We start from the raw sequence: 23,599 nt of genomic DNA, 5'->3' as shown, positions 1-23,599 counted from the left end.
CGGTTCACTGTACATCTCAAACCTTAAAGCACAGAGTGAGCCATCTTTGCATTTTCATGAGTTTCGGCACTTTTCTTGCCAGGCGCCCATTTCGATTTCGTGTTTCAGCATTTAAATTCTCTCTGAATGGCTAACGTATAATTCATCCTCAACGGCGTCCCACCAAAAATAGTGCGAGGGAGCCGAATTGCAACTTTTTGGCGCCAAATTTAATATTCGTTTTTTTTAAGTAATTTTTCTAACGTCAAACCGTAAAGGTAATTTTTAACATAACTCTAACTTTATTTTTACTTTCAAAGCCAAAAACATTGATTACTCAAATTACAAGCACTAAATGGGCCCAACTAAGCCCCACCCGCTGAATACTCATGCAAAGTGAGACGAACGTGCGCCCTATGCAGTAATACAAATATTTTATCAGCTAACAATATTTATTGTAATTACAAATGTAATCACAAAACAAAGTAAATTTGCATTCACATTTCGCAGTGAAATTGAGCGCAGCATTCGGCTTCCAACCATTTATTTTGAAAATCGCCGGAACACGGGTTTAGTTTTCCATTCGCTGCAAAGCGCATTGCAACTACAATAAATAATAATAAAAAGTGCAGCGAGTGTTATTGAAAATTGTGATTCTACAATAATAAAATATTGTAAAAACTAATCAAAAGTAATAGCGCAGTGCAAATAGAAATACCGCGCGCATATGTATGCGTGTGTATAAGCATTAAAAAATGTCAATTGAATTCAATGAAGATGAGCTGGTGCCGCCTGAATGGTTGGACAATACGTTCTTTCAGAAGGTCGTGCGAAATATAGAGGAGTGCAGTGGCGTGCCAAAGGTGGAATTTACTGTAAAAAATTTAGGCGTAACAACTAGCAAATATAGGGTGTTTTTTTAGAGGTTAGGTTTTCAAGTTGGCACTACTTTTTTCGTAGATGGTCTTTTTGACAGCTGTCACTTGATTTATGCTCAGTTTGGTTTGCCATTTCATAATGAATAGACTTACACCTGAACAACGTTTGCAAATCGTGCAAATTTGGGCCCAAAACGAGATGGCCTCCGATCCCGATTTTCACAAGAAAATTTTGTTCAGCGATGAAGCTCACTTTTGGTTGAATGGGTATGTCAATAAGCAAAATTGTCGCATTTGGAGTGAACATGATCCACAAGCCATTGCTGAGAGGCCGTTACATCCTCAAAAAGTCACTGTTTGGTGTGCTATATGGGCAGAGGGAATCATTGGTCCATATTTCTCTAAAAATGAAGCCGGCCATAATGTTACAGTCAATGGAGAGCGCTATAGAGCCATGATTAATGACTTTTTCGTGCCTGAATTGGACGATGTTGATGTGGACGACCTTTGGTTCCAACAAGACGGCGCTACATGCCATACAGCCAACGCAACAATCGATTTATTGAAGGAAACTTTTGGTGAGCGCATTATCTCGCGCCGTGGACCTGTGGCGTGGCCTCCAAGATCGTGCGATATAACACCGCTGGACTATTTCTTGTGGGGCTATGTGAAGTCGCTTGTCTACGCAGATAAGCCCGAGACGATTGACATCTTGGAAGAGAATATTCGGCGCGTTATTGCTGACATACGGCCCCAATTGCTGCAAAAAGTGGTCGAAAATTGGGCCTCTCGGCTGGAATTTATTCGAGCCAGCCGCGGCGGCCACTTGCCCGAAATCATTTTTAAAACATAATGGCAAACCCTTATCTTTATAATAAAGCTAAATTCTTGGCCATAACATTAAATTATTTACGTTTTATTTCATCTTGAAAACCTAACCTCTAAAAAAAACACCCTATATAAGTAAATGCGTGCATGCGTAGTAGGGAGGAGCAAAATGTTTAAGAAGCAAGATTTTTAGAAAGATTTCTAATTTTTAGTTTTCTTGTCTCCGACGATGCTTTTGAATTTAGCAGGTAGAATTAAATTAGAATTTGAAATATTTATAAGCAACATCATGAAAGCCAAGTGAAACATATTTGAGTATATTACTGAATATTTTTGAAAAGGATTGCCAACCATTTATAAATTTGTAAAACATAAATGAAAAGAATCAAACATTTCAAAAAGTTCATTTAAAAGAGTTTAAGGAAGATTTAAGTGGGACATATTTTTAGATAGGGTTGCCACCTAATTTTCTACAAGAAAAAAATAATTTTAGCAAATTAATAAGCACTAATACACCATAAAAGCCAATAGAAAAATATTTGAGTACACTACTGAATATTTTTGAAAAGTATTGCCAACCATTTATAAAACATAAATGAAAATAATCAAAAATTTACTTATTTCTGATAATACTCACAAAAAAAAATCCATTTAAAAGAGTTTAAGGAAGATTTGAGTGGGCAATATTTTTCTATCAGGTTGCCACCTAATTTTTTACAAAAAAAAAAAAAAAATAAAATAGTTTTAACAAATTAAAATGCAATAATACACCATTAAAGCCAGATGAAAAATTTTCAGTAACTTACGGAATAATTTGAAAAGGATTGCCAACAGTTTATAGAATATAAATGAAAGCATCAAAAATTGTATTATTTCATTTAATATTCACAAAAAAGATCATTTAAAAGTGTTTAAGAAAGATTTAATTCGGAAATATTTTGTTATAGGGCTGCCACCTAATTTTCTACAAGAAAATTAAAAAACGAAAGATGAAAAATATTTGAGTAAATTACTGAATATTTTTGAAAGGGATTGCCAACAGGTTTGAAAGCTTAAATAAAGTTAATTAAAACTTGAGTTATTTCTGCTAATATTCACAAAAAATTTCATTTAAAAGAGTTGAATTGGGAAATATTTTTCTATAGGGTTGCCACCTAAATTTCTACAAGAAAAAGAATAAAAACAAAATATTTGGAACAAATTAACATGCAATAACACGCCATGAAAGCCAGATGAGAAATATTTGAGTATAGTACTGAATATTTTTGAGAAGGATTCCCAACAGTTTTGAAAGCATAAATAAAGTTAATGAAAAATTTAGTCATTTCTGATAATATTCACAAAGAAGTTCATTGTGTTTAAGAAAGATTTAATTGGGAAATATTTTTCTATAGGGTTGCCACCTAATTTTCCACAAGAAAATTTAGAAACAAAAATTTATTGTAATAAATTTTATATAAATAAAATTTTTTTTTAAATTCTAATATACCACAGCTGCTAGAAATTCGTATTTTTTTTTTAAATAGTTATTTGTTATCATGTTATTTCCCTAAAAAGTATTTTTAAATTTTTCTTAGCAGCCAGTCGGCAACTTATATATATATATATATAATTGGCGCGTACACCCTTTTTGGGTGTTTGGCCGAGCTTCTCCTCCAATTGTGGTGTGGAGGAGCTTTTTCATGGCAGAAATACACTCGGAGGTTCGTCATTGCCTGCCGAGGGGCGACCGCTATTAGAAAAAACTTTTTCTTAATTTTTTGATCCTTCACCGAGATTCGAACCGACGTTCTCTCTCTGTATTCGGAATGGTAGTCACGCACCAACCCATTCGGACGCGACGGCCGCTTATAATCGTTATTTTAGATGTGCACAAAAGAATATTTCATATGTTCTCACACTACCCTAATGTAAACGGTGATAGTAAAAATGATTTGACAAAAATTTGATTACAAATAAGTATTTTCAGAAAAATTCCCACACATTTTCGCGCTACCCTAACGTAAAAGATAAGTGAAAGTGTGTGCGTGAATATTTCTGTAATAAGAAAAGTATTTGCAAAAAAAATTTACACACAATTTCGCGCTACCCTAACGTAAAAGATAAGGGAAAGTGTGTGCGAGAATATTTATGCAATAATAAAAATATTTTCAAAAGTAATTCCCATGCTTATTCGCACTGCTCTAATGTATAAGATAAGAAAAATGTTGTAAATGAATATTTATTTGATTAGCTTTTCATATTTGATAATAAATACAAAAATCGGTAGTAATCACAAAAAGTAAATGATAAAAAATGAATATATGAAACGTTTGCAAATACCCTTTACTAAATATTTATTTCCATTTAATTATTTTATTTATAGCACAACAAAACTGTTCAATAACTTACACTACTTGCAAATCTCGTATTTTTGAAGTGAAACTCCTTTGGCGTCGATGGACGAGCGAGAACGTAGAGTAAAATTTCAAGGCCATGCAACGTTTTGGGCATTTTCGTTTCGCGAGAGAGAAAAAAGATATAAACGTGCCTACATTTTGGCGTTATGATGCCTACTGTTTGAAGCTTTTTTGGTCCCAGTTTTTGGCTTTTTTTTTGTGCCTATTTTTTGGCGCTTATTTCCGTTTCCTGGCTAGTGCTTGTGCGTACTATAAAGTGCTATCCATTCCGGCGTCGGATTTATTGGTATTGGCTTGCTGTAATTTGTGCCGTTGCTGCGGTCCCGGAATCGCTGCGTTTGTGCGGGGAATAAACGCTCGGAGTCCTGCGCGTTGTTGCTACGGTTTACCTACAGTGGTCGACCCTTCTCCGTTTTTTGTAAATTTTGTCTATTTGTATTCTCTGCAAATGTGGTGAATTTATTTAGATATATATTCTTTCTCTCTCTCTCTCTCTCTCTCTCTCTCATTCTCTCTCGGGTCTATCCCTCTTTCTTTGACTGCCTTGAAAGTTTCACTTCTGTTATGTGTACTACGCAACACGCACTTTTTCTTGTTTTATTTTATTTATATTTAATCTCGTATACCCCCTTAATCCCTAAAATAAAGTGTGTAAATTGTAATTCATTTTCTTCCCTTACCTTAACAGATCTATGACCTACTTATTAGACCCGCCACCCAGAAGGGAGATCACTATGCAAGTGTCATGTTTCGCGCCAACTTCAAGTATACGTGCAACAACAGCAAAGTCAAAGAGCAAATAGTCGTAATAAAAACTGTGCCGGCGCAGCACTCGGCGAAGTACCAGCACCTTAACGATTCTCATTTCTTCGCCAACGAGGCACTTATCTACAGCGAGGTGATACCCCAATTCGAGGCTATTTGGCGACATTATGGCGAAAATATCAAATTCGGTGGACGGTAAATAAGAGTGTACAGCGCTGAAAAAGAAAATAATAAATAAACTTTAAAAGGAAATAAATTTACCAGAAATTCCGATACAAAGTTCTGAGAATTTTTTTTTTTTACATAAGGACCTTAAAAGTTCACTAACCAAAAATCCCGCATTTATAGCATTTTTTAATTTTCTTCTTTTCTCCTTTTCTTCTTTTGTGCTCTTTATTTGCTCATCTCGCAGTGCCCTTTACAGCGCACTTCAGCCACATCCCGTCATTGTGTTGGAAGATTTATGTCTTGCCGGCTACGACATCTTGCGCGACCGTCTGTTCAGCCTCGCCGAAGTCAAGGCATGTTTGCACAAGTTGGCCTGCTGGCATGCTGTCAGCCATAAAGTGACACTGCAACAACGAGATGTCAGCCGCACACCTGCGCCAACCGAAGCAGAGCAGTGTGAGCGCGCTGCCCGGGCAGCGGTGGTGTCGCTGCAATATGGCCTCTTCACCGCAACGAATCTAATGAATTCGGCATACATGCACAATGGCCTGCGAAACATGATTGCGGCTCTTGAGCAGGCAGGTGGATTTGAAGTTTATTTAACCAAATTGCGGGCTATGCAGCCGCAGGTGCTGGAGCGTTGCCTGGAAATGAACAATGCATACGGTGTGGGTGTGCAGGGTCCCATTTACGTGCTCAATCATGGTGATTTTCATACGCGCAACCTGATGGTGCGGCGGGCGGCTGATGGACATGTGGAGGATACAGTATTTGTAATTAAAAACAATCACAGTTATACCCACATATTACTAGGGTGTTGAGGTCGAAATTAAAAAAAAAATTGTAACTCGCATTTGCAGATCGACTTCCAAGCAAGCTTTTTGGGTCCTTCCTGCTGTGATTTGCAATACTTGAGTATCACTCTGTTCGAACGGCGTCTGCGTGATGAGAAGCGTGAAGAGCTTTTTGGGTTTTACTTTCAGTGCTTCGTGGAAGGTTTGCGGAAATTGCAATATACTGGCAGTATACCCACCTTCGAGGACTTTAAAGCAGACTGTAAGCGTTGGCGGCATTTTGGTGCGTACTTGACGGATTTTCTGTTTAAATATTTTCTTATGAGATTTTTGCTGCTTCAGAAATTTATCTGCTGGCTACTAACCTACCACTGACCGTTATCAATCCTCGGAAAGGCAGTAATGTGGACATAAACCGGATATTTAATGAGGAGAAATATCGCACCGCCTACTATAAGAATCCCGATTACATTGCCTATTTGCGTGAATTATTGCCAAAGTACTTGGCTGAAGGCTACTTGGATTGATTGAAACATATAAGAGTTTTAGCCAAAATATTATATTAATTATCAATTTTCCTAAAAATAAGCCATAGTCTATATCTTAATAAAATAATATTCTTAAATTGCCCCAATAAGATTTTATATTATTTTAAACACATCTGGAATGCACGATAGATAAGGTGACAGACACAATCCTACCTAAAGAATCTCATAAAGGTGCAACGAGTGGTTTGGTTAGGAATAACAACTGTGCCCCGATCGACGCCTCAGGCGGTGCTGAAAGTGATCCCACATATTTCACCCTTTGATGTTAAAGGAATAGCGGCCAAATCTGATTCTAGGATCAAAGCAGCAGGGATGCTAAAAGAAACTATGCTCGGTCATCAGTTCTACTATCACTGGAACACTTGCAAGACGCATCGGAAACAGACTATCTGGTTCGCAAGATAGATCTCAACAAAAATTGTAAAATCAATCACAAATTATCGAGAGAAAGGATTGCCATACCAGTGTCATATCAGATAATAATGCACAATTATCCTTAAATTGCTCTGTTAGACTCCCAGACGGGTGTAACGTCTTCAAGCTGATCTCAATCTACGCTATAGACAAAGCAGCAAAAACGATAAGACTTTAGCGACTTACCAACAGCAAGCCTTACCATTTTTTCGATAGTCAAGCAGCGATCAAGGCACTGGCCTCGGCGCGCGCCAATTCAAGATGTGTTAAAGAATACAAGAGGTTGCTTTCGCTTATCCAACAACACAACACCACACTTCATTAGGTTCCCAGCCACTCTGGAGTGGAGACAAATGAAAGAGCGGATGAAAGTGCAAGAAAAGGCACTGAGCTTCAGCGAGTGGTAGAAGACATAACCATTTCCCTAATGGCCGGCGGGCCAATTAGATGTCCTAAATTCAGTAGTTTTCGCGAAGCGTTGTAGGATGAGAAAAAAAACAATTAGCCAAATGAAGTTTTGGGGATAGTTTAATATATATTTGAACTAAAAAAAAAAAAATGTGTACAATCTCCAACAATATATTGTAAGCCGAGTTATCAATAGATTCCCAGAGCGCCTTGCCACTGAAGTATCCAACTTCTGTACAAGATACAACTTGCAATTTTCATCTGAAAACAAAAAAAAAAAAGATTATTAATTTTGATGTAATTATCTTCGATGAGAACTAAGAAAATTGGGAGAAACACGTAAAATTCGAATTTTTGGGGAAGGTATATTATATTAGAAAAAAAAAGTGATTTTTCAAGGAAAAAAAAAACTCTTCAACTGGGTAAAAAATTCACTTAAAAAAAAGTTTTTGGATGTTTTTTTTAGTTCACATAGAAGAGAAAACAATACTGAAGATAACGCATTTTGAATGAAATGGATAGCTCGTTTAGTTTTTTTGCAATCGTGTACATAAATTAGGTAAAATCGTGAAAATGAAAAGCCGAGGAAACGCGCTTCAAACTACAACAATAAGCGCACGGTTGCTCGACGCCGCACTACGCTCGGCTCTGTAGCTCTGCAAATACTTGGAATTTAACTCTGAAAATTTATGTCTCGTGTTCTTGAATATCTAAGCTATTGATTTCAGGAAAAAAAAAATCGATTTTTTTGACCTTTTAATTGCCCCGCCGGCCTAAACGAACTGTACACTGCGATTGGCTTGAGTGTAATCGCGGAAACCAATAGAAGCTGGTCTCTGACTGCTAACTTCAGTGTCTCCAAAACGTTCTGGCCAAAACTGAATCTTAAAAGAACAAAATGTCTGCTTGAATTCAACAGATCAACCACCAGTGCAATCACAGGCGTTATAACGAGTCGCTACACTATTGGCACCATAGCGAGTAGAATAGATGTGCCTCATAATGACTTCTGGAGGAGCTGTGGAGATGAAGAAGAAATTGAGTCGGTGCAACATCTCCTCTGTGTATCTGGTGGACTTGAAAGAAGCCGTGCCAAATATCATGGCGATTATTCTTTTGAAGACCTGGAAAATTTGCAATACGTCTCACTGGAGGGATTAGTTACCTTCTTAAACAGATGTAAGTGGTTTAAGCAACTTTGCTAAGGGTTGCAAATCAAATGCAGGTATCACAATAGGCCTTAGGGCCTCCAAGTGTCTTGTCTTAGACGAGCAACCTGGCTAACCTAACCTACTAATGATAACCTCTTACGGCTACTGGTCCAAAATACCAAACGCAGACTGAATAGAGAAATTGAGGTTATCAGAACGCGAGAGCGGACTTGATCTCAATAGCAAAAAGGACTTTTCGTCGGAATTACTAAGTGATCCTATGATGACGAGATCCAAGTTTTTGTTAGTTGAAAATATGAATATTTAATTAGCAGAAAACTCTTTGATAGAAGCTCACTGACTTCAAGAACGACGGGATGTTTTCCAAACCGATATTTTCATATACGACTTGTCAGAAAATCTACTAGGCAGGGCATATTTAACAGTTTGCTCGAGGCTTTTAAACGATAATGTTGAAGATATCTGAGGCTTCTGCTATGTCTGTGGTCGTATACCATAGGAGTTTAAGTCAAATTACGATACAAAAATTGTTATACTTAATCTTTCGCATAATTTTTTAATTTTTCACTTATTATAGCTCTTTCTTATTTACATTTCTAAATTTATTTTCCGATTGCTTACTGGAACAAGCCGACATAAAAATAAAACGAAAGTGACTGTAAATCCAAACCTTTATTTCGACTTAAGCTAATATCTCATTAGGATGGAGTGAATTTTTTTTATTTAAATAGCTTTAGGCAGACCTGCAAAATGTTGCCTTTCTATACCAGAAATAGGAATACAAAATATGATTAGCCACGTCGTACGATACGAAGTCACCTTCACAGGCTCAGGTTATGATCCACCGACTTCTAACACCTCTGCGACCTATCCCCGGAAACTCCAACTTCCCGCAGGATGCTATAGCGAGAAGAAGAAGTGGACATCCCGGCCGGGAACGGCCACAAGGAAGGCACGTACGCTCAGCACAGCCCAGCTCCATCTAAAGTTTATTAAGAGCACAGAGTTTGGCTAAGGTACTGTGATGAGTAGAGAGCACCAGAGGCTTTAATATCGAAGCGTATATCCCCTGCTTTTCATTTTATTAAAATAAAGAGATACTCTCAATATTAATAGTTAAATGAAAACTCCGCAAACTCAATCTTTTTATTTTCATGCATACCGTTATACCTACACCTCACCATGATTCACTTTTGGTTGTTGTTAGTGCTTAGATTTATTTAAAAGTATTCTTATGGCCTTCTAAGGTAACTTATAGCGATATAAGTGTTACGATGTGTTTAGTGAGTACAAATGGATTTGTAGTGACGAGCTTGCATTATGGGTCATAAATTGTGTCGCCTTTTCTTTATATTTATTATGTAGATTTGTTTTTCCCCCCTTGTTCACTCTTCTCGGGAGCATAGGACCTCGACAAGACTCTTCCATCTTACACGGTTCTGTGCTGTTGTTTTTGCATCGTCCCATGAGATGTCGGCATATGCTAGTTCGCACAACATCGACCTTCGACAAGTGTTTTTTGGTCGATCGCGACCGCTGCTACCTTGCGAGTTCCAGTCCAGTGCCATTCCCGTGATGCTATCTGGTGGTTCTCTCAATATGTGACCTATCCATCGTCACTTTTTACGTTTGATTAGCCTAAGGATGGGTTCCCCATTCGTTAAGCTCCACCGGGCGTCGTTACTGATGGTGTTTGGCCAGAAACATTTGTTGACGAAATATTGTAGCCTCTGTGTGATGGTGTTAGATACCAGTCATGTTTCGCTTCCGTGCAATTCGCGAACTGGCCCATACTGTCTGCATTCGCTCGAACGTCCGCCGCCCTTGCTTTGTTCAGCCTACAGGTCACATCTTCATCTGCTCCACCATCTATCATGCTGATGCAGCCGAGGTAACAGCAACTTTCGACAAATTTCACCCGACATCGGTCACCCAATTTCTTCCTTGAGTTATTGTGGTTAACTCTCATAGCCTTGGTCTTGGCGATGTTGACCTCCAGTCCAACAGTGCGTGCCAGCGCGACTTGTCTCTCCGCCTTCGCTTGCATGTCAGAGAGTTTTTGAGAGAGGAGGCAGAAGTCATCGGCGAAGTCCAAATCATCAAGATGTCTGGTGAAACTCCATTCGATACCTTCTTTGTGCGGGGCCAATTGGTTCATGACGTCATCAAGGACGATGGCAAATAGAAGGGGCGACAGGAGACCACCTTGCCTTACGCCTGCGTTGGTAGTGAATGGGTCGCTAATATCGCCTTTGTGAAGCACTGCCAGCTCGGTGTTTTTGTACAGTGCTTTGATGAGATGGATTATCTTGGCGAGAACTCCCTTGCTCTCAGTGCCAACCATATAGCGTCTTGTTTGATAGTGTCGAACGCCTTCTTAAAGTCTACGAACAGCGGCTTGTAGAACGGGGAGCGCCACTCAACTGATTGTTCTACTAATTATAATCCGAAGTGTGTTGGCTCGTTCTGATAACTTCGAGTTCATTGGATCGATGAAGTGAAATAAGCGCCAGCTTTCTCCTTCGCGATATTCAGAGCGAACTCGACAAATGCGATGCAACAAACGCTTCAAAACGCCAAGATAGAGAATTGCATTGACGGTTTGGCCCATTGACACGAACTTCTTGTGGACAATTCCTTTGGAATTGTAAAAACAAGTGAGCACCAACTTGATTTTTGACTTCTCCAAATACGATTTTTTTGGGTGGCGGCTCGCCTGGGACCTTCCATTCGACACTTTGACGCTTAGTTTCAGGTTCACGTTGAAAACACCACGTTTCATGACCAGTTACAATGCTGAAAAGGAAGTTCTCGTCTTTTCTCGGCTCTTTAATGAAACCTTTCAAATGCTGAGTTCTAAGCCAATGTTGGTCCTCAGTTAATTTGTGCGGAATGAAACGTGAACAGACCTTTCGTAAGCCCAAATTATCAGTTAAAATGCGATAAATCGATGTTCTGGAGATATTCAACTCCGATTCCATGAGTTTCAACGATGATTTCAGTTCAATTTTGATAAATTTACGAACAATTTCGATGGAATTTTTGGTGATTACTGATTTTAGACGGCCCGTATTGTCATTGTCCTCATTTATGTCCTCACAACCATCTCTTTGGAAACGTGTAAACCACTCATGAACTCTGGCACGAGATAGACAATCATCGCCATTTACTTTTTTCGTCAATTCAAATGTACCGGTAAACGTTTTACCGATTTTAAAACAGAATTTGATATTAGCTCTTTATTCGAAACTCATTTTTGTACCGGTGACACAAACATACTGACTCTTTGGACGGAATAACTTCGCTTCCACTGAACCGAATGTCACCAAGCTTTCACTGGAAGTCAGCTAGGGATGTAACTTCCAACGCACTAAGTCATTATGTCATTATATCATTTGATGCGATCGAGACCATTTTTTTCTCTTCTTTTACTCGAGCAGTCGCTGTAGTACGTTTTTAATAATAAACGGCGGAGCGCAATTGTGCATGGAAAAACTTCAAATGAAAAGATATTTCACTCGACTGTTGCATAAAACTGTAGACACACTGCACAAATTGGGCGAAAAGATCGGCTGAATATCTATAAAGTAAACATTTTAATTATAATACAAAACAGAAATATTGTTGGAATGATTTTTTTTATTATAATCTGGTAGCAAAATTCATGGTCTTTATTCTTTGAATATGTCCGCCGAAGCTACGAGTTACGGCTCGTAGTTACGTGCTAGGAATGGACCATCTTTCGATCAGTCAAATTTTCTCCTACTTTTTCCAATAAATCTGAATAATACCTGTAAATCTAAATGAGCCCAATCAGAAAATACGAACACAAACGATTCTCATTTGGCTTCAATACTCGCACGAGCTTTTTTCATAGGCAGGTAAGTTGAGCTCCTTACGTATAATTTTCCACGTAGCCGAAGAAATAAATTGAAAAGGACGAAGCGAAATGTGAATCAGTCACAATTCATATTAATATGTCACAAAACATGACAAAATATAAATATTTGAAAGACTTTAAAAAGAATATACAATACAAAATGAAAATATTTAAAAGACTTTAAAAAGAATAAAATGCAATAATATAATAAAATGGCTTAAAAAAGAAAAATGACTTAAAATATTTTTTAACTGCAAGCATTGTATTTAATGGCACGTTATCTGCGGAAAACGACTAAAGTGCTTTTTACTCATCCCCTCACTAAACAGAAATTACATTGACTGAAATTTCAATTTTACATTCTTCCAACAACGTTTCATTGTACTAAAGTGCACTGACCCGTATGATTACTTTTAAGAAAAAGATTGCGTACATATCGGCCATACATACAAATAACATAAAGAAGCAGAATATGTCACTGCAGGCAGGCAAAGCTACGAGTATTGCAATGATTCGCTTTTAGTGCGTTTAGGACCAAGACTAGTTAAGGCTCCTTCTCTACTCAATAGGAAATATCAATTAAGTCCTACTGCTTACCTTTTGCGATCGTTTTGCAATAACTCTAAAACATTCAGATGAGATCTGGTACGTTTTGTTTATCTTTTGCGCTGGTTGCGAGCCATTGTCACATTCGAATCGGCTCTGCACGAGTGCGTTAGCATAATCGAAAAAGGGCTGGAAACAAGAGAGTACACTCTCGGTGTGTTTGTGGACATTGATGGAGCTTTTGGCAATACTACCTTTGACTCTATGTGCTCTTCTATCAGAAGTCATAGAGTGGAAGAAATCATTGTCAGATGGATCCACTCTATGCTATCCAAAAGACTGCTTACCATGGATAGAGAAAGCGATGAAGGAGTCGGGGTTGAGGTGAAGAAGGGTTGCCCACAAGGCGGTGTACTCTCTCCCCTACTTTGAAACTTTGTTATGGACTCCCTTCTTAATAATCTGCAGGAAATTGGACACATCCAAGCCTACGCAGACGATGTGTGCGTACTAATCTCAGGACCATCACTTCAAGTTAAATGTAATAAAATGCAGGTAGCTCTAAGTAAGATTGAGTATTGGTTTGAATTGCATGGTCTTTCGGTGAATCCTAACAAAAAGTACCTTAGTGTTTTTCACTAGGAAACGCAATATGGAAAGCCTGTTACTGCCCACATTGAAAGGGGTAACACTACAACTGTCTTTTCAGGTTAAATATATAGGAGTAATCCTAGACAGTAAACTTACCTGGTCTCTCGAACACTAAAAGTCTTCTGGCAGTGCAAGAGAACCTTTGCCAAGGCATGGCGTCTAAGACCGGCAATAGTACACTGGCTGTGCATCACCCTGATTAGACGCATTATTACATACGTCTCTGTAGTGGGGGAAGGCTACAATGGTTAACTCCAGAGTAAAACCCCTAAACAGGCTACAGAGAAGTGTGTGCTTGGGTATCACAGGTGCTATGAGCACGACATCAGGTGATGCCCTTAATGCCATTCTGAACTTGCCACCTCTAGATCTTCAAATTCGAAAGGAAGCAATGAAGGCGGCGTACAGGCTCAAGTTAAACGGAGTCTGGGGAAATGAAGTAAGCAGTGGCCACTGTCAGATATACCACCAGTTGTCAGAGCAGTGCGCACTGTTCTCGATGCCGGTGGGCAATCGGGTGCCTGTTGTTAGCTTTGGTAGGAAGTATGACGTTTTGATCCCAGATAGAGATCAATGGTTAAGTCCAGAGAACCTCTTAATGGGATATCAGCACACTTACTACACCGACGGATCGAAAACCAGCGATGGAAGCGGATCTGGTTGGTACTTAGCCGAAGACACTCAGCACTCCTATGCCACAGGACAGATGGCCACGGTATTTCTTACGGAAGTCTATGCCATCATGAATGTCGCATATAGACTAATTGAGAGAAAGTGACGGGGTAGCAGTATTGGAATTTGTAGTGACAGACAGCTGCACTGAAAGCTCTTGCTAACTCACGCTGCTCTTCGAAATTAGTCGGTGAATGTAAGTCAAAACTGACCAGTGTTGCAAAACACAACAAAGTTAATCTTATTTGATAAATTGGCAATATAAAATTACAAGAAACTGGTTTTGTCGAGCATAGAAAAAGAACTGGCAGATCAAAAACTGGACATTTTGTTGAGAATATTGCCGTTGTAGCGCAAAAAATCTTGCAGAACAACCTTCAAAATCGCGATATCGATCATCATTTTAGTTTATTATTTTCCAATCTAATGACTGACCCCATCACTGTATACCCAGAACCCTTATTTCGAGCATGCTCAAGACTTGAAGCATTCTTATTTAATTGAAGAATATTTAGTTTGCTTTCCACCCCAATTAAACATTTTGCAACTGGTACAATTCCAGTCACTCTCGAACTAGTATTACTTACTCAATCAAATACCAGTTCGCTATGCAGTCTGACTTCTCACAACAGATGCGCGCGAAGTGTGATTTTTTGTGTTTCTTTTTCCGCTTTGACACTGTCACTCTCCAAATACAGATGCTGCTACGCTCAGCGTGAGTAGCGAAGTGGTTCGTAAGGAGAGAAATGGAAGTAGTTTTGAACTTGAAATTTGTTCCACTTGTTCAGCTTTTCTCTGCAGGGGAAGTTAATGGTTTATGTACCGTGTTTTGGTATTGTTGTGTATTGGTATTTAATATCCTCAAATAGCCGCAAACCTTAAAATATAAAATTAAATTATCATATCTTTTAACTTAGTAAAAATAATCACCACACACACACAATTAAATTTGAGAAGCTGCTTAATGTCTGAAAATTCGTAATACCATACATATTCCCACCCTAATGCGCTGAGTGGAAAATATGTAAATTGGCATATGTATGTGCATCTATGTAAATGGCTTTGTTGGAGTAGATATTTTAATTTATTGCAAATTTGCTAATTAAATGCTTAACTCGATTCAATTGGTAAAACAATAGCCAAGGCCCGGCTAATGATAACAAAGCTGTTGTATTATCACATTATTTAGCTTTTAAGCTCTTTACTTATTAATTTGTTAATGTTAGTCAAATTATCTGTTAATTGTGGTATATACATAGATAACTTTGATTTAAATAAAGGGAAAACATGTAAATTCGTAGCCTTGATTTGTGCTACATACTTCGAAAATAGTATATTAGTTTATGAAAAACCATTACAAATAACACGTGACAAAAAAATTTTTTTTATATACTAATTTTCCCTGGTTTTTATGTATTTTTGACTTAATCAAGTACAAAAAACTGCTTACTCGGAATTTTGAATTGGCCCCTAAAATCTGCGCAAAACAAATTTTCCATTTTCCTAAATTGTATATGCCATTCAGAATAAGGTATTTAGGCGCCTACAAAAAAATATAGATTATAAAAACAAAAACAAATACAAATACGGTAGAACAAATATTTGTTTAAAATCCTAATCAATATGAAAGTATATAAGAAAATTAAAAATGTGATTATGATTTACTAACTTACTCTTGCATTGCTTAAGATCAACCTTTTATATACCAACGTAAGCTGCTAAATGTCTGCTTCTGAAAGAAATATAAAACTGCCGAAGCAAACGGAAACTTGATTTTTAGGACCTTAAGTGCAAATTTTAGGGGTCATTTGGAGTACGCAGTTTTTTACTTACCGTATCTATAAGGTGCAAGGAACGCACAGCTTTTATTTTAATGGGGAAAAAACGCAACACTGCACCCTAGGTCGAATGACCGTTTTTGCAGTGCAAAAGTGATAAAAATGAAAGTGCCGTTTAGTTTTGTTGTTGTTGTTTTGTAATTAGAAATACTTCAAAACAAAGGTGCGTGCATAATATTTTGACTTAATAGAAAACACCGTTACACAGGCACGCGTGAGAGTCAATCGATGTAATTTTTCGTAGAAATTTGCTTGCGAGTTCAGCAGTGTTTGATGAACTTTGAGTCCGCGTTTCTCGAATTGTGTTGAAAATAATTCATTAGTGTAAAATGGAAAATAAAGAGACATGTAAGTATATATATTGTACGTTTTTAATTAAATTGCTATATTTTTAAATAACTTATTAGCCTACATAACCTTGAAGTGATTCAAGCTATCTTCCGCATGGATTTCTGGAAGCCCTATAAAATTTTGACCCCATTTGATGTATTTCAAATAAGAAAAATAGATGATATATTATTTAATGAGTTATTTACAATGTATTTCAAATTGCGATTTTTTGCATTTTAAAAGTAATTCTACTTTTCTGTAGCCATCCTCGTATAAAAAAACAACATGTTTGAAATATGGCGAGAAGAACGTTCCCCAAAAAAAAAAAATTTATTTCGTTTCTAATCATGTTCTTGGAAAAATTCAGGACACTGATATTTCTGTTGAGATAAAGAAGGATTTAATGCAAGAAATATATTTTTACTGTAAAATTAACGCAAAAGTGGAAAAAATGTCACAGAAAGATTAATTCGGAGTTAAAGTTGGTGGTAAATAGCATTCCCAAAAAAGCAAATAATAGCATTGTTGGTCGTCGGCGTGTGTCATTCAGCGAAAAATCAGAATTTGGTAAAAGAAAAGAAGCCGCAGACCTTTCAGCTGAGAAAGCTGATACTAATCTTCTTGTTCGTGCAGCAATAACATCGGCTCCTAAGCAAGGAGATTTGGCTGCAATCCTGAAAGAAAGTATGGAAAGCCCAACAAGGTCCCCCAGAATGTATATTCAAGCTACCAAAACGCCAATTTAACTTTCTGCAGATGAGGCTTTAGCTTTTCTTCTTGAAAATAATTTTTCAAAAGAGCAGTACAACGCTGTACGCTACGAAAATAAGTTAAGAAACTGCGACATTTATCCACACTATTCTAGAATTACAGCCGCTTAATTCAAATGCCGACGTCAGAGTATAGAAGCAAATGATACCCTTGTAAAAGTTTCGTTGCAATCTATAATATGTTAGAGAATACGGCTGAAAGAATTGTTGAGATGCAAAAAGAAGTTTTTGAAGCAGTAATGGAAGAAAAGGGCACGGTCTGTTAGACTTATTTAATAGGGTTGTCGATACTACAAATCCATTAATTTCCACACTATTCTTAAATAGAACCTTACAAAAGCGCAAACCTTCCACACTTCCTTCAGAAGTATTTGAACTATTTATTATGTTGCGAAGAATTTAATCTTAAAACCCAGTACCATGAAATTAGTGAAAGTGAAGATTTTAAAAAGAAAAAAAATCTGCGGCAATAATTTTGTTAATGGTTTACATTAGCACCTGTATTATATATATTGAGTATGAAATTACATTTTTTGAATTGACTCTGGTTCTTGAGATAAACGCAAAATTAAAAATTACTCAAAAAATTTAAAGTGCCCTCCTACAGTTGCACTAATTTAATTAAACCTAACAACGGTTTCGTTATTTGTTTGCATATTTAGGTAGAACACTTTCACTTATTTGCTGTTAGACTCAGAAGTTATCAGTTAGTGTCATTTTTCAGTTTTAAAGAAATTGTTGTCTCGAAAATATGAGTTCGTCACGAAAACTTTGTGTTAACGATTGCAACAGTTTTTGTTATATATGTGGCAAATTTTGTTCGCAAAAGCAAAGAAAACAGATCACAGAGTTTGTGAAAACAACCTACCAAGCATACTTTGGGATAAAGTATGTACAAAAGAATAAATATTGGGTGCCCAATATTGTGTGTAAGTCTTGTGGTAGAATTTTTGCAATAGAGGACGCCAAGGAGGACGTAAAGGGCTTCAATTCGGAGTACCGATGATGTGGAATGAGCCAACGAATCATTTTAATGACTGTTATTTCTGTGCAGTAAAAGTGAAAGGTACAAACCGTTTTAAGAAACGGAATTGGGTTTATCCTAATATTAAATCAGTTAGACCCCCAGTATTGCACAGTGACAATTTACCAATTCCTGTGTTTACAGGACCATCTTCTGCTAACTGTAATGACATTGAAATGTTAGAAAATTCTGACAATCAAACAAGCAGCAGTGAAAGCGAGTTCGAAGAAAGTAGTTGTATGAAACAAGGATTTTCGCAAGCAGAGCTTAGCGACTTGGTTCGTGATTTAAATTTATCAAAAAAATCTGCCGAAATTCTTGCTTCAAGACTAAAAGAAAAACAATGTCTTCAACCTGGCGTTACCATCACATTCTTTAGGACCAGAGAGCAAAAACTTCTTCCTTTCTTTCAAGAAGAATACAAGCTTGTATTTTGTAACAATGTTTCTGGTCTGTTAAATTGTATGGGGCATCCTGAATATAATCCTGAACATTGGAGACTTTTTATAGATAGCTCAAAAAGAAGTCTGAAATGTGTATTGCTGCACAATGGAAATAAATTTGCTTCGGTTCCAATTGGTCATTCAACGAAACTAAAAGAAGAATACCAAAATATTAAAATTGTTTTAGAAAAGATTTCATACGCACAACATCAATGGTCAGTATGTGCGGACTTAAAGATGGTGAATTTTTTATTCGGTCAGCAAGATGGGTATACTAAATACCCCTGTTTCATATGTCTATGGGATAGTCGCGCAAAAAAAGAACATTGGACTAGAAAGGTTTGGCCTTTGACAGAAAATATGGAAGTAGGAAAAGCAAATGTGGTTCATGAACCACTGATTAGCCGAGAAAATATTCTTCTTCCACCACTTCACATCAAGCTTGGGCTAATGAATCAGTTTATCAAAGCCCTTGATAAGACCGGTGACTGTTTTAAATATGTGTGTCAAAAATTTCCGTCTTTAAGTATGGAAAAATTAAAAGCAGGTGTCTTTGATGGGCCGCAGATCCGTACTCTTATAAAAGACATTGAATTTATAAACCATATGTCACAAATTGAATCTAAAGCATGGCTAAGCTTTGTCTTAGTAGTCAAACATTTTTTGGGGAATCATAAGGCACCAGATTACCAAAAACTAGTTGATGAAATGCTTCGAAATTTCTGCAGTTTAGGAGCTAATATGAGCATTAAATTGTATTTCCTTCATAGCCATTTGGACAAATTCCCGAAAAACTTGGGCGATTATAGTGAGGAACAGGGAGAACGGTTCCACCAGGATATAAAAATAATGGAAGAAAGGTACCAAGGTCGATGGGACTGCCACATGATGGCAGACTACTGCTGGACCTTATTAGGGGATTGTCCTAAGCAAAACCATAACAGAAAAGCCAACAGAAAAACTTTTTTGTAATGTTTTTAAATTATTTAAGTTAACTGCAAATATATATTTTTGTTTTTGTATAATTTTTAATGAAATATATTAATAAAAATATTTTTTTAGTGCATATTGGTATTTTAATACTGTTTTTTTCAGTGAAATAGATAATAGTCTTTATCTCAAAAACTAGAGTCAATTTGAGAAATCTAAAATTTTTCTATTGTAGTATTCAGCACACTAGTCTCACACAGAATTGACCAACCCTGCCGCAAAATGACTGTTCCCCAGTGTAATCATTGTTGGCATAAATCAGCTTAAGCCGTCCACTAGTACTGAAGTTGCTGATCTATCGGTTATTCTAATTAAAAGTTGTCCAGCTTTGAATACGCCTTTAAAGCACTTTTTCAAAATGTCACTTTCCGTCGGAGTTTTCATTGAAGACTGGAAATTAACTTTCATTACGCCTATCCGTAAAAGCGGCAATAAAAATAATATTGAAAATTATAGGCCGATGGCTTGGAAATCTACAGTTTCGAAATTATTTCAGTATATAATCAAAGTCAAAATATACTTTGTTGTTAAACATTTGTTAAGCCCTAATCAACATGGGTTTATTCTGGGCAGATCTACATTAACGAATTTAGCTGTCTTTACGGAGGACTGTTTGGAAACATTTTGAAGAGGTTTCCAAACGGATGCAATCTATACAAATTTCCCTGGGGCTTTTAAGAAGGTGTCTCACCCAATATTAATAGCTTAACTTGAGAATTTCTCTCTCAATTTCTTAAGTGGTTAATTTCCTATCTTAATAAAGGTACTGTCACGTTCGCCTTGATGATGTATCGCCTTATTTTTTTATTGCTTCGTCTGGTGTTCCCCAAGGTAGTGTTCTAGGACCGCTACTATTAATTCTCTTCTTTAACGATCTTTCCTCCTATTTTTCCTTGTGTAATTTTCTTCTATACGTCGATGGTTTAAAAATCTAGTATGAAATTAAATGTCCAGAAGATTTATCCATTCTCCAGCATGAATTGAATAACTTATATAGTTGGTGTGTGCGTAATCTTGTGTTCCTTAGCAGTAATAAATAACTTCGTATGTGAAAGTTTTTAATGTTGTTCCAACAGCTTACTACATCTCAAACTTGCCGCTAAAGTCAATTAGAGGACCTGGGGGTTTATTCTGACTCTAAGCTTAACTTCACCACCCACATAAACTTTATTCTTTCTAAATCGTTCGCTATGTTAGCCTTTATTCATCGAAATAATTCTTCGTTCTCTGATCCCTAGTTTGAGAGTACTGTTGTAATCGTCCTTAGTTCGGTCCAAGTTAGAATACGCGGTATGCATTTGGATACCGTTTCATGCAGTCTATATTAATAGATTAGAGTCTGTTCAGAGAGCTTTTCTGTGTTTTGTTTTGCGCTCGAAGAAATTCGTGAATCCCACTCCATCTTATCGGTCTCGTTGCTTACTAACAAATCTAATATCCTCAGAGTTTAGACGTGTTCTCTTGTCGATGTGTTTTGTCTTCGATATTTGTTATAGATAGTCCGTATCTGCTTGTCCGTAACTGTTAATGGAATGAATGATCCTTTTAGAAGGGCGCTAACTCAATTTAAAGCTTATTCTTCTTCCTTAGTATTTGATTTCTCTTATTCTAAGATTACTTTTAAGAAGTTACCTATATAATAGTCTGTAAGCCTCTTGATTGTTGATTAAATACGCAACACTGTCAGAGGAAAAAATTATCAAAAATTAACGAAGTTTTTTAGGACCCTCAAACTTGCACTTTATTATATAAAAATTTAATAAACTATAAACCTGCATCCCAAGAATGTTTCCAGAAATTCTAATTAAAACCCGTAAAATTATTTATTTATTTAGTCTACAAGACAACCTTATAGACTATTTCTGATTTAACAAAAGAAAATAGACTTCATTTAAATCTAGCCAAAGTTGAATTGAAATCTATATCGTGCGAATAATTATTACCTAAACGTAATGTTCTAACAATTGATTCATTGCAGCCATAACTGGTTCTACTCGCTGCTTCTGCCAGCAAATGATTATGCCGCAATTTACGCGATGGAGTGCTGAAATACCAAAAAATGGGTAGTTCCTTACAAGAACCGTAAGTGTCTAAAGGACAAATTCAGGACTTGGGAGATATAAAGTGGAGGTCTATCCTTCATAAAGAGAGAAGGATTCAAGGTATAATCTAATCTATTACATGTATTATTATGCCAAAAGCGGTTATTTGTATTTTGTTAAGACAATTCTACTGTCAAGACTTAGTTGCAGTCAAGATAAAGTATCGATTAGAGGGAAAAGAGGTAAACACAATTGTCGTCTCGGCCTATTTTCCTTGCGATTCCATTCTCCCTCCCCTACAAGGGAGTTTATAGAAGTTGTAAGACATGCTGAATCCGTGGGATTAGATCTAATTGTGAGATGTGACGCAAAATTCACAGAACACACTCCAGGAAACTCCTATTTCTTAACGGAGATCTTAAAACTGAGGAAGGAATATAAAAAGAAAATTAGATCATCTAAATTGGGCTCTTATAGGACCTTCTGCAGTAGACTGCAGGAACGAAAGAGTTCAGCGAGGTTATGCAAGTCCAGAAACCGGTTGGACTCACTGCTCCAATCTGATGGTACCTATACGGACTTAATATCTGAAGTGTACGGATGTTATCATCGATCAATCTGATCACGTCGATATATTTACCAGAAGACGCGATTGGTTCATTGCATCTAGGATAGTTAAGAGGAAACGATAAGAATCGTCTTCTCGTCATTCGGAAACTTTAAGTCCCCAGGATCCAATGCCATTTACCCAATCATGCGGAAAACAACTAGTGAAGGTTCTGAAAATAATCTTTACGGCATGTCTTGCGCACGCTTATGTTCCACAATCGTGGCGTATTGTGAAAGTTGTCTAGTCTCTCAAGTCTTATCAAAGTGGAAAATCTTGCGAATCGGCTCTGCACAAGTACGTCAGCATAGTCCAAAAAAGGGCTGGAAACAAAAGAGTACACTCTTGGTGTGTTTGTGGACATTGAAGGAGCTTTTGGCAATGCCACCTTTGACTCTTTGTGCTCTTCTATCAGAAGTTATGGACTACGTTTTTATACCGTTTTAAATTCTTGACTATACTTATGATTTAGCTTTCATGAGTAACGAAACTGATCGTCGAACTGGCGGTGTGATTGTGGGAGGTTACGAAACGTGTCAAAAAAAATTTCTACCAACTCATTTTATACCGGCTGAAATTTTTTTCATGTATTGCTGATATATAATATATTTAGCAGAATAAAAAAAATAGTCAGCTGCGCTGTAGAGGGGGGAAAATACGTCAGCTGAACGCAATGATACATTCTTGCTTCGGCTGACGGTCTTCCCACCGCTATAAACGCAGCTGACCATCATTATTAGAGCTGTGATAGTCATGCAAATGCATGTTGCATATATATTTTGCATGTTTCGTCCATAAAAGCATATTTCGATTTAAAATGCATGTTTGCATAATTTTTGAGTAATTTTAACAAATTTAAATCATTCTTCGAACCAAAACATAAAAAAAACAATTCGCAGCTAAACTTTCGTTTAAATAACAGATCTTAACATTTTATGCCCCCATCTGTTTCAAAATTTTTTTATTTGCTTTCTCCAATGAGGCGACAAATTTGTTTATAAAAATGTGACTCGGAAATTTCCACGAAATGAGTTTGGCGCAATTATTGGTTACTATGATTTATGTAGAGAGCACAACGACAAGTGCTATGCGTCGCTTGTGTTAGGAATGCATAGTAAACGCAGTAAGTTACATCGTATTCTTCTCAGTTATTGCATGGTATTTGAAGTAATCGGTTGTTTGAAAATTGGGTTAAGACGCCAAAAGATAGAAAATAAACGCCAGGTGAATTTATTGTGCGTGTGAAAAACCAATTTCCCAGTGTTTTTTGGTCGGACAAATCAGTTTTATTTTGTTCACATTGCAATTATTTGGTTTCTGCGAAAAAAATATTTCAAGTCAAACAGCACATTTATTCAGTGAAACACAAAGATGCTCAAGAAAGCAAAAAACCAGAATTCTGAACGTGAAATGAGCCAATTGTTAATATCAAATTATCAACAGAAACATGGGC

The 23,599-nt window shown here is 36.9% G+C and overlaps 1 protein-coding gene across 1 annotated transcript; it reads left to right on the top strand.

Annotated features, from left to right (window-relative positions):
• Positions 1-713: 713 nt before the first annotated feature.
• LOC128856461 (uncharacterized) lies at positions 714-6,436 on the top strand. The gene is made up of 5 exons (XM_054091767.1): positions 714-842; positions 4,773-5,044; positions 5,262-5,790; positions 5,878-6,094; positions 6,154-6,436. The coding sequence occupies exons 1-5, from the start codon at positions 735-737 to the stop codon at positions 6,336-6,338; spliced, it is 1,311 nt and encodes a 436-aa protein (XP_053947742.1). The 5' UTR covers positions 714-734; the 3' UTR covers positions 6,339-6,436.
• Positions 6,437-23,599: the final 17,163 nt, after the last annotated feature.

Source organism: Anastrepha ludens, chromosome 2 (genome assembly GCF_028408465.1).
Source record: "Anastrepha ludens isolate Willacy chromosome 2, idAnaLude1.1, whole genome shotgun sequence".
Classification (NCBI taxonomy): Eukaryota; Metazoa; Arthropoda; class Insecta; order Diptera; family Tephritidae; genus Anastrepha; species Anastrepha ludens.
This window is presented reverse-complemented; position numbering and strand designations above follow the sequence as displayed.